Raw genomic sequence first — 16,414 nt, 5'->3', positions numbered from 1 at the left:
AAACACAAAGAAATTCACTCCTCCTCTGCTCAGAGACACCTTTTTTTTCCCCAACCAAGCTTTTGTCTTTGTTTGAACTCTGCATCTGCACTGCAGAAATAATGCATTCTGACACCACTTTTGCTGCCATGGTTCATTGTTATGGGATTCTGGGATTTGTAGTTCTGTGAGATGTTTAGCCTTCTCAGTCTGAGAGCTCTGGTACCACAACAAACCTACAAATCCCAGGATCCCATAGGATGAAGCCATGGAAGTTAAGGTAGTGTCAAACTAGATTATTTCTGCAGTGTGGATTCAGCCTAAGAGAGTTTATCCCTGAGGATTAGTGGACCGTTTCCTCCTAAAATACCTTAAGCTTTCATGTGAAGGATAGCCTAGGATAGAGAGCAGGTGAAATGCTCATAAATTAGGGCAATTCAATGTACTCCTCCAATTCCTCCATTAGAAAAGGAAAGCAATCCCCAGGCTTAGATGTATGTGGACTTTGGCTTCTGAGCAGATGAAAAAGGCTTGTTTTTCTCTTAATCCGCACAGCCTGCTCCCATATTTAGATGGAGAAAAATGTTGGAGCCAGACCCTACTGTTTTCCTATTTGTTCTTGTGTGTTTATGACTTACGACGACCCTAAGGCAAGCCTTGAGAGCCAGCAAGGCATCATGGTTTGAGCCTTGGACTAGGAATCTAGTCTGAAGACCAGGATTCGAATCCCAGGTGTGTAAACCCACTGGGCGACCTTAGACAAGTCACACTCTCTCGGCCTCAGAGGATGGCCATGGCAAACCCTCTCTGAAGAAACTTGTCAAGAAACTTGCCACAACAGGTCCATCTTAGGAAATGACTTGATGGCACTCAACAACAACAACAACAAGCCAAAGCTATCATGGAGTTTTCTTGGCAAGCTTCTTCAGGGAGGGATTGCCTTTGTCATTGCATCTCTGAGGCTGAGAGAGTGTGACATCCCAAGGTCACCCAGTGGGTTTCCATGGGTAAGTGGGGATTCGAACCCTGGCCTCCCAGGGTCCCACTTCAATGTTCAAACCACACTTGCTCTTGTTTTCCTATAAACTGGAGTAAACCACCCCGCAGTTGGCTGCATACCCCAAACCAGTAGCACATACTGGCTGCCCACCTGGCCCTTCACAAATGATGCCTGGGTGACACCTGGGCTGCATCCTCACTGCAGAAATAATCTGGTTTGACACCGCTTTAACTGCCATGGCTCCATACAATGGAATCCTTGGAATAGTAGTTTGTTGTGGCACCAGAGTTTCTTGAGGGCTGGAATGCAAAGCCAGTCAAGACAAGTAACAGCATAATAATAATCCCCACATCTGTACTGCAGAAATAATCCAGTCTGGCACCGCTTTAACCGCCATGGCGCAACGCTACGTAATCCTGGGATGTGTAGTTTGGTGAGATATGTAACCTTCTCTGTCAGAGAGCTCTGGTGCCCCAACAAACTCCACTTCTCCATATTCCATAAGGAGCCACAGCAGTTGAAGCAGTATCAAACTGGATCATTTCTGGAAGTGAGGATGCAGCCCTAGAAAGAGTCTCTGTCCAAGGAGCACATAATGAAGTGGACAAAGGTTTCCCTCAGGGGTCCTCTGCAGGGTGACCACCAGACACGTCCTCCTTTTCCAGGACATGTCCTCCATTTCATCCTTCTGTCCAGGAGGAATTCCCAAATGCCCTCCATTTTGAGCAGGACTAAGGAGCATGAATTTTTAAAGCTTTAGCTTTATTTTCTGTCCAGGAAAAACAACAAACAAACAAACAAACATCAAACTCCAACTCCCAGAATCCCACAGAGTTAAAGCGGTGCCAAAGCGGGTTATTTCCCCAGTGTGGCTGCGCCCTTGCACCTCCCTCCCTGCCCTTCCTTACCTCCTCGGGGGCGATGTAGAAGGCGGCGGCTATCTTGGCATAGAGCTCCCTGACGCTGGCGAAGCCCTCGACCCTCCCGGTGGGGCTGCCGTGGGCCAGCTGCGTGTGGAAGACCAGGCGGACGGGGGCCCCCGCCGAGGCAGCAGCCCCAGCCCCAGCCACCCCTCTCCCTGCTCCTCCGTTGCCATGGCTGGCCAGGGGGGCCTCGCCCTCCACCAGCGTCGCCCTCGCCTCCTTGGGCTGCCCTCGCCTTTTCCCCCTCAGCCCCAGAGGCATGGTGCTGCTGGCCCCAGAGCAGCCAGAGAGAGAGGGAGGGAGAACCACCTGCTACTGAAGCTGCAGCCTCTGCTCCAGTCTCCTCCTCCTCCTCCCCAGGCTCTGCCCAGAGAGAGAGAGAGAGAGGAACAGAGGCCCCCAGCAGCAGCCAATAGGTGGCAACAGCAAGGAAGGGAGCCATTGGGCCCCTCTCCTCCTCCTGGGACTCTAGAGTGGGCCCACAGACAAGGCCCAGGACTAGGCCACACCTCTGGGCATCCCCTTTGCCCTAGGCTACACATTGTGGTTACTATCATATCTTATTATGAAGATATATAAATGAATTATTATCCCAACTGCAGTGGCCATAGCCCAGTAGTCCCTCATGTCTGGGCATCTCTTTTGCCTATTATTATAATCATATTTTAAATATATACACACACACACACACACACACTCCTAAATAGGGTGGCCATAGCCCAGCCCTTCATGTCTGGGCATCTCTTTTGCCTGTTACAATGTGTGTGTGTGTGTATATATATATATAATTTTATTATGAATATATGTTCAAAGTTTGTATCCTAGATAGAGTGACACTAGCCCATTCCTCATATCTGGCTGTGAGCCCTGGTGGCACAGTGGTTAAATGCCTGTATTGCAGCCATTCACTCACAAACCACGCAATCTGTGAGTTCAATACCAGCCAGGGTCTCCAGGTCGACTCTGCCTGGCATCCTTCTGTAGGTTGCTAAAATGAGTACCTAGCTCTTTGGGGGCAATTAGCTCACTCTTTGTAAACAGCCTAATACATTGGTAAGTGGTATAGAAATGTCCTTGCTCTTGCTAGTGTTGTTGTTGTTGTGTGCCTTCGTTTCCAGTTTATGGCAAAAGGTATTGAGCAGTCTCATGTTGTCAGTGTCCTCCTCTCCCCTTGATTATCCCCAACAAGCTGCTCTTCTGTTCTTTCTCCTTTCTTTTTAAAAATCATATTAAACATACCTCCAGAATTGCTTTAATTTTTAAAAAATATATCTAAAAGCGTAGGGCATAGGGCAAGAATGTGAGGTTAGGGAATAATGTGGAAGACAGCATGAACTCAATTGCTCTTTTGAAAAGACGCACAATACAGAACCCTCTGAAACTGTTATGTATCTGGTTCCTCTTTCTAACACAATTACTGTGAGAATGGGACTCATATGAAAGACTCCTAAGTAGTGATCATGATTATAGAATAGTTACCTAGATTTACTCATTTGTAAGTGTTCCATGCAATGACTTAGTGGCTAAGATGCCAGTTCTGATGAACGGAAGAACAGAAGGTTGGCAGTTCAAGGTACAAGCGCTGTATGATGGGTTGAACGCCTGTCACTACTAGTCCCAGCTTCTGCAACCTAGCATTTCGAAAACATGCAAATGCAAGCAGATCGATAGGTACCACTTCTCAGTGGGAAGGTAACAGCATTCGGTGCAGTCATTCTGGCCACATAACCACCAGAGCAGTCCTCGGACAACGCTGGCTTAGTAACAGAGATGAGCAGCTTCCCCTACAGTCGGTTACGACTAGACATTCATGACAAGGGACTACCTTTACCTTTTGTACCTTTAGGTATTCCATATTCACAATTGTTGCTTATTCACAATTGCAGCACTATTGCCAGGATTGCAACTCTTCTTCACACCACATTTTACTGGGCATCACCTGTATAGGGAGAAGGAGCTCCATTCTACAAACAATGGAAGAATGGGTGAATGACATTTCCATCAGACTTATTGTGGCTAGGTAAGAATAGTTTACATAGGGTGCATTTTTGCCTTTTTGTCCTGAGAAAATCTGTAAACCCCCCACCCCAAAGTGCACCAAGTACATTTGGGGCAGGTGTGAACACCAAGAAAATAACCTGGGTTCACCATGGTTTATTTTCGGCATGTGAATGGGCCCTTATGTAGATGATATAGAATACAGGCCAATATCTTTAAGATAATGTAAGAATCACAAACTCACTGAAGTACATCTTTTTGGAAATGGGTCAGATTTAAATGGGGGCCATCCTATTTGACTCTTAAAAGAATTTTTATTGCTACGATGTGCCTTCAAGACATTTATAGGGTTTTCTTGGCAAAATTGATTGAGTGGAGGTTTGCCATTGCTTTCCTCTGCATGTGAGAGAGCATGACTTGCCCAAAGCCACCCACTTTCAAGCCTGAGCAGAGATTTGAGTTCTAGTCTCCCAGAGTGCTAGTCCAAAACTCAAACTACACTGTCTTATTTGATGAAACATGCCTAAAGGATATAGCCAGCATGGTGTAGAGGTTTGAGCTTTGGACTGGAACTCTGGAGACCAGGGTTATAATCCCTGATCAGCCATATAAACACACTGGGTGACCTTAGCCTCAGAGGATGGCAATGGCAAACCCCTCTGAAGAAACTTGCCAAGAAAACCTCATGATACATTCGTCTTAGGGATGCCATAAATTGGAAATGACTTAAAAAGACACAGCAGCAGCAACAACAACAACAACCTAAAAGATAGGATGTATCCAAAAATTAGAGTAGTTAACAACAACAACAGTTAATCCCAACCAAAGTAGACTCATGATCTCTATATAGCTCCAATAAAATTTATGTAAGAATTTAATACTCATTGAATTAGTAACTCTAGCAACTGCTACATTCTTTAATTAATCCCACGTCAAATAAAGTTTACCACTTCTTAAATTGATGAAACCCATTGTCTTTGGATCACATGTAACTCTCGAAATCAGGGTTTGCTTGTGTGAGATTCACAGGCTTAAACACATGGTCAGAAGGAGAGGGGGAGAAAATGAAGCTAACTCCAAGATTATTCTAACTCTGATTTGTCCCATGTGTTAAAGAAACACTATGGATAGACATATTAATCTGTTTCAGTTTTAAAAGAGAAAGGAATCTTGTCACATCTTTTGTGACTAATTCAGTCATTTCCATATATATGTTTATGGGTGACAGAGGAAAAGACTCTTGCAGATTGCAGTGGCTGCTGCCTGGTAAGTGGGATTTGGTGGGTTGAGCCAGAATTCACCGTGTAGCACTTCTATCTATGGTGCTTGCACATGCATAAAGACAATACAGAATTCTGACAAGCATTTCTTCCATTTAAGAGTTAGAGTGTTTTCCAACAAGTATGGAAATTGTAAGTTAGCTCAGGTAGCAGCCTTAAATTCTTTCCTTCTGTAAACAATAAGAGTTTTAGCAGTCTGACATATTATGTTGCTTCTCTTGTTCTGTACAGTACCATCAGCAGGCATGGCACTTTACTGAGAAAAGGAGAACAGGTTCCGAGCAAAAGGTTCTACATCAAATAATTCACCCTGACAACAGAGAAAGAGATGAAAGGTGAGAAAGAGACAAACAAAAGGAATTTGATTGATTTCCATTACATATAAATAGGGTAGTGGTTGCGTCTTAGCTGTATTGCTAATGCACTTCATGGTGACATGTAGAAGAGTGTATGGTCTTTTCTTAGTTCCCTTGCTGCTGATCTTTTGTTTTATGTCACTAGTCTGTTAATCTCCATTTCCCTCTTCCTCATAGAAGAATGTGTCTTTATTTTCTCCTTACCATCCATCACAAATTGTGGCCACAGTCCTGTTGGTGTTATACAGATGTGTAGGCTTCTTTACACATGCAGTTACACTTTTTTGGTCATTGTGCAATGAATATTTTCAGTTCATGAGTACATGAGTGGAATACCACTGGGATAACCATTTCATATAAGACGGAATCTTATTAGTCCCACATATAATAGCACGATTAGATCACTGGATTTACTTACGTGTTGATTTAGCATTCCACAATGGATTCAATGGCTCTGCTCTGGTTGGGATTAGCCAAAAGCATTCCAGTCATGTAGTTGTGTGTGACTGGATGCTGTATAACTGTTTCTCAATGCCTTTAATGTACCACATTGTTTACTTGGATTACAGAAACAGCCACTGTGCATTTCCCATTGCCCAATGTAATCATTTGCACAGTGCTGGTTTTTAGTAGAGCAGTGTAGCACAACCACAATGTCAGCACAATGTAGAATTTGTTGACTATGTTAATGTGGCATAGAGATGCTCACCTATGAGATTAAGTGTGATGTATGACTATTGATTTAAGGACATTACAGAACTTCCCAACTCTAATTCCCACAGACATAAATCCACCTACAAAGATGTAAGTCACCAACTGTATTCCAACCAATGTTCACTAACAATGAGATCTATTAAGATGGGAAACAATTTGAAGGAAATAAAACTGGCCACCTATCTCAAAAAGTGAGCAGCTGAGTAAAGTACATTTGAAAATAGAATGATGTTAGCCTTGTGGTTTGTTTTCTTCTTGGATTTAATTTTGCAGCAATAAAGCTAAAAATAACTTTTAAAAACTGTAATGGTGACTAATAAATATTGATCAGTGGCATCACAATAGAAAATGGCATGAATACATCACATTATGGAGACAAGAATTCTTGCCATCTTCATTTGTTTAAATTATTTATACTACTTCTTCAAGGCATTGCTATAAATTTGACAAAAGGTCAGAGGGACTGCTATAAATCTCATAAACTGTTTTGTATGAAATGTCCACTGTATGCAAACTTTATACAAAGTTTAGGCCTGGCATGATTACTTGTTCTCAAACAATTTATTTCAAACAGTTTCTTAAGCCAAGATGAAATAAGTTGTAAAAGATGCTACACTCTGCAAGAGAATCAGTCTGGTGTTAATTAAGGTGAAGCTAGATGACAGATAGATACAGTAGCTGCCCAGTAGAAGCTTACAGTGTACAATCTGACATAAGAAATAGCCGAAGAAAAGGAAGACAGTGAAAGTAAAAGCAAGCAGGGAAAGAATAAGTAGCTGCTTCAGTTACTTCGTGCTTGGTTTAGTTACAGGCCCTGGACTACTTATAGGAAGGGAATATTGAAAAGGGAATAAAAACTGAAAGGTATTTTTCAGGATCCGTGTTATGAATGAGGTGAGATACAATGGCACAGCTAGACTAATTTATCAGTTGGAGGTGGGTTCAGTTCTGTCTCCTGTGGCTTAAATATAGACAATAGTTGTCATTTTTAATAATGGGTTAATTGGGCCACCAATGCAATAGCAAATATTATCATGCACCAAACATTTTATGTATAGTCATCATTAAGAAGATCACTATTGGCTGATATCCTATATTGCATACTTAGCTACACATTTGCTTGTCTCCTGGCCTGACCACCCCCACAACCTACCTTAACAGCCAGCAGGCACACCAAGCAATGGAGGTCTGTTCTGCTGCTGATCAGGACACAGCAGGATGGTATTTCCAAGCCCCTCTTGCCAGTGAGCAAGACCAGAACCAGGAGCAGGATGCCTATTGCAATTAGTCAACGAAGCTTTGCTCACTGGTGGGAAGGGACTGGAAATGTCATCCTGTTGCACCTGATCATCAGTAGCAGAACAGACCTCCATTACTGAGTGCTGCTGCTGCTGGCTGTTAAGGTAAGTAGCGGGGGGAGGACGTATTTACAATCCTGGTGATAGTACCTCTATCATTATTACACAGCATTAATGCATATGGAGAGGTTACAGATGTATAACTGTGGGTTACAAATCCATACCTGCATTACAAGATGACTGCCATTGTCTATGTATTACAGGATGCCAGCCATTGTTTATATTCAGCATGACACTTCATGCATCTTGGTTGGAAAATGGCCTCTCCTGTTCCTTATACGGTGCATGGTAAACATGCCAAAAATACAGCAATGTGAACATGGGGAGGGGGGCATTATTAGTCAAATGTAAAAACCCAAACCTAAATGTTCAGGGTGGGGGCTCTGTGAGTCAGTGCAACTAGCATGCTTCCACCAGTTCTGGCCCATCATTGTCATATATCAGTGTTTGTGTCAATAAGGTGCCACATACAAGTTATAGTATCTTACAAAACTAACATTTTATGAAAGAACATTGAAAATGTACTCTTATCCCCTTTAGCCTCAGCTGGGTACAGCACTGCCTAAAAGGAATATTTAGATACAGAGTACTAAATACAAAGCACTAAACATTGTACTTTGCAGGTGGCACTTGACAGTTAGAAACACTGCTGTATGAAGATAAGCCACGATATATTTTATTGATGTGTAACTACAGAACTACTTTGTATATCTATAATTATGGGTACTGAAGATCTTAGGACAGAAATGTCTCTGACTTGGTAAATAGTAACATTGAGGTTGCACTTACACTTTTAGCTAATTATTAGACATTGATCAGTGGGACATTGGCTGCACTGCAGAATTAATGCAGTTTGACGCCACTTTAACTGCCATGGATCAGTGTTATGGAATTCTTGGATCTGCAGTTTGCTGTGGCACCAGATCTCTCTCACAGAGGTGGCTACATATCTCACAAAACTACAAATCCCAGAAAACCATAGCACTGACACATGGCAGTTAAAGTGGTGTTAAACTGCTTTAATTCTGCAGTGCAGATGCAGCCATTGTTAAAATCATTTGCTATTTCTATTAGGCTTTTAATGTTTTGTTTGCTTTAATAGTGTGTTATTAAATTTATTTGTTAAAGCATTCTAAACCTACTTATTTTACTTGTGATTTTGGTATTTTAATCAACTTATTAATCAATTTATTTCTTTAAACAATTTATTTCTTAGTTCCTCAGCAACCACTTAACAACAACAAAAAAAATCCTGCACTGAAGGTGTCAGGTTGCTGACATTTACTGGGTTGTGGAATCTGTTTTCTTTCGTCAGCAAAATAAAATATTGTCTTCTAGCAAAAACCCACTGAGTACCAGTGGCTCTTCAGATATCATGTGGGGAAATGTTACCAGTTACATGGGTACATTTTTAAAACAGCACTTTTGAAGTCATACAAATCTGTGACCATCCTGTAGTTGAATCCCATTATATCATCATGATAAATGTTTCTATCCTAACACCATCACCACCTCTCATTACTCAAGCTCCCTTACCTTATGCTTTTGTACTAAATTGGTCTGGAGGAGGAAAGCTTGTCTGTCTCTTCCACCCATCCCTGCCATGTGGAATGTCTTTGCCCCTAGTTCCAGGAAACTCTTGGATGAGAGGGATTTTCTAAATTCATACCAGCCAAGGGTCAAAGTAGGCTATGGGAATGCAAATGCATTCATTTCCTTGACAGACAGTCTGTGTCTTGACAAATCCAAGATGAACATAACTTCACATTCTTCAGAAGAGTATCTGAATGGAGCATTAAATCCTTTCCGGCTGTCCCACTTGGGAGCTGGATACACTGATTTAAGATTATAGTCCTTTCCTGATTCTTTGGTTCAAGTTGTTGTTGTTGTTGTTGTTGTTGTTAGACAGTCTACTTGACTCTAAGAGATTTTTTTCCTATGACACTGCAAGGTTCTGCTTTGGCTGCATGCATTCACTAGGGGGAGATAACACTCCATCAGTTTGAAGATATGCTGATAACCCCCTGCTCTGTTTGTAGTAGTAGAAAAAGCAATAGGATCAGACTAAATGGCTGCCCATATGTGAAATTGATTTGGTACCAAAAAGTGTCCCCTTTACTGTCAAGTACACTGTTTTCGGAAGAAGCACTAGCACCGGAGTGGTCAGCATTGAGCAAGCCATCTGCAAGGATAAGGTTTTCTTATGCATGTGCTTTTCCTTCCAGTTCTCCTTCCTTTTCTTATCTTTCACTATCACCTCTCTATCATGGTTAGGCCTTTCATGGCCTGTTTCCTTCTGAAGTACCTTTTTTAGAGATCTTTCTGGAGTACAGACAGCCCCCAGTGTAGCTCCTGGTCCTTTCAGGACCAATCTTACTGGGATTCCTGTATTGCCAGGTTCAGATTATCTATTCTGGCAGCCGAAAATGGCATTCCTCCAAAAAGGTTTTGATAGAGAAGGAGTCTTACAAGTCAAAGTGTAAGCGGGGCACAACAGGCAATTTAAAATGGTGTCCTCAGCCACTTCAAAGGATTGTTCGCAGAGCTGAAGGTGGGGAGAGGAAATATGGTTCTTAAATTCCTGTTAGTATAACTTCTACAAATCAGATACACATGCACAAAGTGTCCATATCCCAAACAAACAAAGGAATTTATCACACGAGGGAAATCCCATGCAGAAACAGAGGGTTAAATTGGGGGGAAACCCACAAAAGCGGGTTGATTTTCACACGATGTTGTTGTTAAAGTGGTGTTAACCCAAATGGAAAGTAGATGTAAAGTAGACAAAAGCTACTCCTTTTTACTTTTGGAAAATCCCGAAAGTGAAAAGGAGTGGCTTTTGTCTACCTCCATTTGGTTTAACACCACTTTAACAATGACGTGTGTGAAAATCAATTGGCCAGACAGGACTTTATCAGACCACAATCTGAACATGAGCCAACAGTGTGATGTGGCAGCTAAAAAAAGCCAATGTGATATTAGGCTGCATCAATAGGAGTGTAGGGTCTAGACTGAAATAAGAGCTAGTACTATGCTGTTTATTTGTTTATGTTATTTATTTATGTTATCTATTTATTTGTGTTATTTTGTTATAAGGGAATTTTAATTGTTGGTGGGAGGGATAAGGGTTTTATCTTATACAGTAGTTACATTGGTTTTATTGTAAGCCGCCTTGATCTGGATGGAGAGGCGGAATATAAATAAATTGTTGTTGTCGTTATTTGCTGGAACACGCTGCCTTGAAGTTTGGTGAGGTCTCCTTTGGAGATTTTAAAATAGAGGCTGGATGGCCATCTGTTGGGAGTATGCATTGCTGTATGCAGAGGGCTGGACTGAATGGCCCTTGTAGTCTCTTCCAATTCTATAATTTTACTATTCTATATCCAGCCCCCTCCTGCCAGAAAATTGTACCTTGACAAGAAGCAGCAGGGACCACTATGGAGTCTTGTTGTAACTGCTTGTTGCCTGTGGCTCATTGGCAGAAAGCGGTTGGACATGTCATCCTGCAGTACCCTGCCAGCCAGCACCACATAACACTTCAGCAGGTGTCTCCCCTTGGCTGTTATAGTGGTTTTTATGAGACATTTGAGATTGTGGCAATGGTGCCATGATCATAAATGTGAATATCAAAATTTACAGAATCTTAAGTCTAGTTTGTAACATTCTAAATATGATACAATATACAATATAAATCATATTGAGCAGAATGTCAGTTGATGTTTATAAAATCATGTATGCATTATGGTAAGAATGTTCTCTTTGCTCTTATAAAACTCCTGAGTTGCGAAAGGAAATTTACTGGCAGTATGTTCAGGACAAACAAAAGGTACTCTGACTTGCAGAAATGTCAAGCACATTCTTCAAGGCAAACTACTTTCTTGCAATCTCCTTTTGCTTGCCTTATGATTGGTGTCCCTTGCAATTTCTGTTGCCAGAGTGGACAGGCGTATAGTGTCTTGTCACTTACAATTTGACCTATACACTCACAATAAATTAAATGTCTTAATTTAATAATTGTTATACAAACCTTTGGAAGAAATAAGGTTGTTGTAAAATGGCACATCAGAGCACTTACCATGAAGGTCTATTGTTTCCAAGGAGAAGGAACCATCTATGTAGGTGTTAAGTCATGTTGCGACCCAGGCTAGCCAAAGCATCAAATGATTTTAAACAGACACTTTCTATTGGCCCTCCATCTCCTACTACAGTTCAGCCCTCCATATCTATGCATTTTTAAAGCTAAGGATTCAACCATGCACATATATAAAATATTCCATATACTGTATATATGTGGAATAGTAAATAGTAAATGGAATGGAATACGGAATAGTAAATTTTACATAGTAAAATGATGTCCCTTACATAAAATGGAAAAATCAAAGTTTGCTTTTTTTTGGAAAATATATATAGCAAAGCAAACCTTGATTTTTCCATTTTATGTAAGGGACATCATTTTACTATGTCATTGTATTTAATGGGACTTGAGCATCCATAGATTTTGGTTTCCACAGAGTGTCCTGGAACCAAACCCCAGAGGATACCAAGGGCCCACTGTAGTTCAGTTCTTTCACAAGCCAAGAAAACAGGAAAGAGAAAAAGACTCCCCATGCAGAGAAATGGTAAGAAGGGTCATGCTGCCGAGCGTAGGTCTAGCTGGCCTCTCCTCCATTCCAAGAATGGACTTTCATGTTAAGTACTCTGATGTGCCATCCAAGCCATCCAGCTACCCAAGCAGATATATGTACTTAGATGTGAAGATGGCAAGAAAGTTTTGATGCAGCAGGACTTGTAGGACCCTCATACCAAAGGAAGTCCTGACAGGTGCAAACTTGTCTAGTTTGTAAAAAATTTTTAATGTGGAAGGCCCAGCAGATTTCTCTAACGGTGAACTGGTAGAGCAGAAGTCATAGCTGCTAACCTAGTAAAGTGGGCTATTACATTTGAGGCTTATGAAGCTTTAGTGTTTCATAGGCCAAGAAGATGCATACTTTGGTGGAAAGAGAGACCTTTGTCCCCAAGGATGTGGGAAGAAAATAAAGAGGAATTCTGCTTTCCTGAATGTATTGGCATGTCTGATGTAAAGTTTCAGAACTCTTCCTATGTCCAGTTTATGCCATTGTGTTTCTAGAAGATTTGTAAGATGAGGGCAAAGTGAGGGAGGGCTGTGAGTTAGGAAAAATTATGTTTATTTTGGGCCAGACCCAACCACAGTGGTACATGCCTTGGTATGCCATTTGGATTACTGTAATTCTGCCTTTGAAAAGTGCTCAGAAACTTCAGCTGGCCCAAAGAGCTGCAGCCAGGGTGTTAACTGGGGCTGGCAAAAACTCTCCTTTTGCAATATCTGCACTGACTGCTGATACATTTCCAGGCACAAAGTGCTTGTTTTGACCTATAAAGCCCTATACAGCATGAGTCCATGTTATTTGAAGGACAGTATCTCCCTGTATGAACTCATTATGGTTTTAAGATCATCTGGAGAGGTCCTCCTCTCTGTTCCATCACCTTCCTAGGCTTCTTTGATGGGAACAAGGAACAAGGCCTTCTCAGTGGCTGCTCTCAGAATTTGGAACTCCCTTGCCAGAGAGGCCAAGATGGCCCTGTCCTTGCTGTCCTCCCGATGGCAAATTAAAACTGTTGCCAGGCTTTCACAAACAGTTCAGGTTGGGTTCTTAATGTTTTGTGGTATTGTTTTATTTTTTAAGTTTTAATGTTAATATATAGTTTGATTGTTATTGTTTTCATGCATTTTAGTATTTTTATTTTAATATGTACTGTTTTTAAGCACTTATCTTTTTGATTGCATTTTATTTTTTTGAGTAATGTTTTAATGTTGTACTAGTTTAATTCTATTTTAATGTTTACTTTTGCATGTTTTTAATTGTATTGTTCTTTTAATTTATAACCTGCTTTGTATCCTAATTTTGGGGAAAAGCAGTATGACGACGATGACAATAGAAACCTTGGGTTAAGCCATAAAAAAATGGCATCTGCCTAAATTTTACAGCAAGATGGAACTATGGAGAGGGCAGCCAGTCAAAACCCACTTTGCTGAAGTGATTACAGTATCTTGAGAACTTGTGATTTACATCTGAGGTGAAGAGGTTGACCTGGAGGTCACCCAACTGAGCTGGCAGGTGGCTGAAGGTGACTGGGTAGACTCTACTACTCTGGATTCAGAGTAGGGTTGCTGAAGGAGACTGCCAGTTTGTCCAGGGCACTTTGGAAGTGTTAGGCTGATACTGTGTTTTTCTCTCCCCAAAATAGGAGAAGGCAAGCTTCTTTGTGTAGGGAGTGACAACAAGATGCTCTTTGTCTCAGAAGACAGGATTTGGCTGTTTTGCTGTCTATCTGGGCTAGGTCATGGAACTTTCTGAGGATGTGTTGGAAACGAGAGCTAGCCTGATCACTCATGAGTTTCATCCAATTTATACGGCAGGCCTATTTTGCTTCATACCAGATTCTCTGTGTCAATAGGCTTTGGCAGTGCCCTTCCTCAACCCATGAGGTTCGCATCTGTTGGAAGGACTAGTCTTGAGACAATCTTGCAGGTGAATACCCTGTGAGAGATTGTGTTTGTTCATTCACCATAATAGAGGGAGAAATTGCCCTCTTGAGGAAAATGCAGTCATGTGTGGTGATTACTCAAAATTAGAGCTTGGAATAATCTAAGTAGCCATTGACATGGTCAGCAATGGAACCTTGCCCACATTGCAGATGTATGCTTAAAACCATAAGGCTTAGAAAGTGGACCATGGACCATGAGATCTGCATAATTAGATTTGGTAAACAGAAGGGCTTCCTGTCATTTATTTATTTATTGAATTTATACCCTGCCTTTCATCCAGGATGAAATCCAAGGTGGCATCCAAAAATATAAAACTATTATATTCAAAATCCTGTTTTACAAAAGTTAAAAAAAGAATTAAATGTCAAAGTTATTGAAACCATGATTAAAACATTTGAAACATATTTCAAACATAAATTATTAATAAAATATTCAAAAATAAACTATAGCACATCACTTCATGCATACTATTGTTAACATGATTTACATTTCAGAGGAATGCCTAAACAAAAAAGTCTTCACCTGCTGGGGAGCAACTTCATCTGCTGTGGAAGAGATTTCTACAACCTAGGAGCAAAGATGTCCTCACTAAATGCACCTGCAAAGATGCTGGGAAGCCTGTCTCCATCATTCTTATAACATGCCTGCAGGTATAGTGAGATACAGTCTTTCAGATGGTCTGGGCTTTAAAGGTCAAAACCAGTACTTTGAATTGTGCCTGGAAACAGATTGGCAATAAGGAAAGTTATTTTATGGGGTAGTGTGTCACATGATTCTTGTATAATCGGGATTATATATACTTTTTTCTGGAGATGAGATGATGTGTCCTTTCCCGGTATCTATTGCTGTGATGGAAGATGATTACTCTTGTTTTCACTCATCATGAAGCTGTGTTGTTTTAATTTAGAGCATTCAACAGGAGGGACAGTGCTTGCTTCATGGTAGAACAATTTCACGATGAGACCATCAAACTACAGGAAAATATGTATTCTCTGTAATCTCAGCAAGGCTACAGGGACTATCATTACTTTGGTAAATTGTCTGGAGGCTGATGCCAGGCTGAAGGGAGTTGCTCTGTACTGATAGTGGGTGTTCCAGTAAAAAAGACCATGGTTGGAAAGGGATAGGGACATGAAAAAGTAAAGATTGTCTTACCTGTGATACATTCATTTCCAGCAGTGAAGGACAAATATCCTTGTGTGGGTTGCTCTTCCCACTCATTCCAATAATAGAAATAGCTCATAACTTTTTGAGAGTGCCCACTAGGAGGAGCAACCCTCAGTAAGGTCAGTTGATGCTACTGCTTCTGATGCTCCTAGGTGAGACTTACTCCACATAGAATCTTAGGGTCCTCTTTTTTTCTCTCTCTCCCCCCCCCCCCGTTGTTTGTGTTTGTGCGGGTGGGTGTGGTTTGTGTGGTCGGGTCCAGGGAAGAAAGGTTGGAATGGTGGAACAAAAACAAAGGTTTAACAAAAACAAAGGGCCAGGGAGGGAATGCCAGCCTGAGCATTGCTTTCTCTCCCCTGGCTTCTATGAAGCTATACATGCCTGTTTCCTGTGTACCAGGGCAGATAGGATGTTCTTCCCTTTAATGCTGGAAATAAGTATATTGCAGGTAAGACAAACATTACTGTTCCCAGCAGTGAAGGGAGGAATATGATAGTGTGGGAGATATGATAGCTTTCCTTAGTGGGGTGGGCAGAGCTGGCATTCATGGCTGATTATGGCTTTATGATCTGCTGAAGTACTCTTTGGCCAAATGAACCCTTGGCTGAGGCAAGGCATACAGTCTGTAGTATCTAACAAAAGTAAGTGATTTCCATGTGGCAACCCTACAAATTTCTGACAGTAGGGCATTGGTGACCAATACTGCTAAGACAGCTGTGCTGCTAGTGGAGTGAGCAAGAATAAGGGTAAGTAGAATGACTCCCAGAGACTCAGATGAGGCAACAATGCACTCCCTAATCCACCTTACTTAGTGTAACAACAGATAGGCAGACTCAATCAGGAAGACCATAGGCCTGGGCGTACAGGACCTGAGCAGAGAAGGTAGAGGACAGGGGGTCTTGAGGATTGCCATGAGTTGAGGGCAGCTAACAACAACAGCAAAATTTCATGTGATTAAAGTGAAAATTCAGTAAGAAGACAATAGTATTCAATGCCAACGTTTATGAACTACATCAAAATTATGTTCCTGCATCAAGGAAAACAGGTAGGAGTTAGGCTTTCCCCCCCTGC

General features: G+C 41.5%; 1 protein-coding gene and 1 long non-coding RNA gene across 2 annotated transcripts in view; one reads left to right on the top strand and one right to left on the bottom strand.

Annotated features, from left to right (window-relative positions):
- The window catches only part of GIPC2 (GIPC PDZ domain containing family member 2), a 41,500-nt gene extending 39,257 nt beyond the window's left edge, over positions 1 to 2,243 (bottom strand). The window contains exon 1 of the mRNA XM_042465886.1: positions 1,888 to 2,243. Coding sequence (XP_042321820.1) covers positions 1,888 to 2,163 — 276 coding nt within the window. The 5' untranslated portion in view covers positions 2,164 to 2,243. The remainder of the gene's footprint in view (positions 1 to 1,887) is intronic.
- Positions 2,244 to 5,361: 3,118 nt separating this feature from the next.
- On the top strand, positions 5,362 to 15,484 carry LOC121929898. The gene is made up of 3 exons (XR_006103769.1): positions 5,362 to 5,515; positions 14,671 to 14,826; positions 15,084 to 15,484. It is a non-coding gene; the product is annotated as an uncharacterized LOC121929898 (long non-coding RNA).
- Positions 15,485 to 16,414: the final 930 nt, after the last annotated feature.

Source organism: Sceloporus undulatus, chromosome 4, assembly GCF_019175285.1.
Source record: "Sceloporus undulatus isolate JIND9_A2432 ecotype Alabama chromosome 4, SceUnd_v1.1, whole genome shotgun sequence".
Lineage (NCBI taxonomy): Eukaryota > Metazoa > Chordata > Lepidosauria > Squamata > Phrynosomatidae > Sceloporus > Sceloporus undulatus.
Note: the sequence above shows the minus strand (reverse complement) of the source record. Positions and strands in the feature narration are given on the sequence as shown.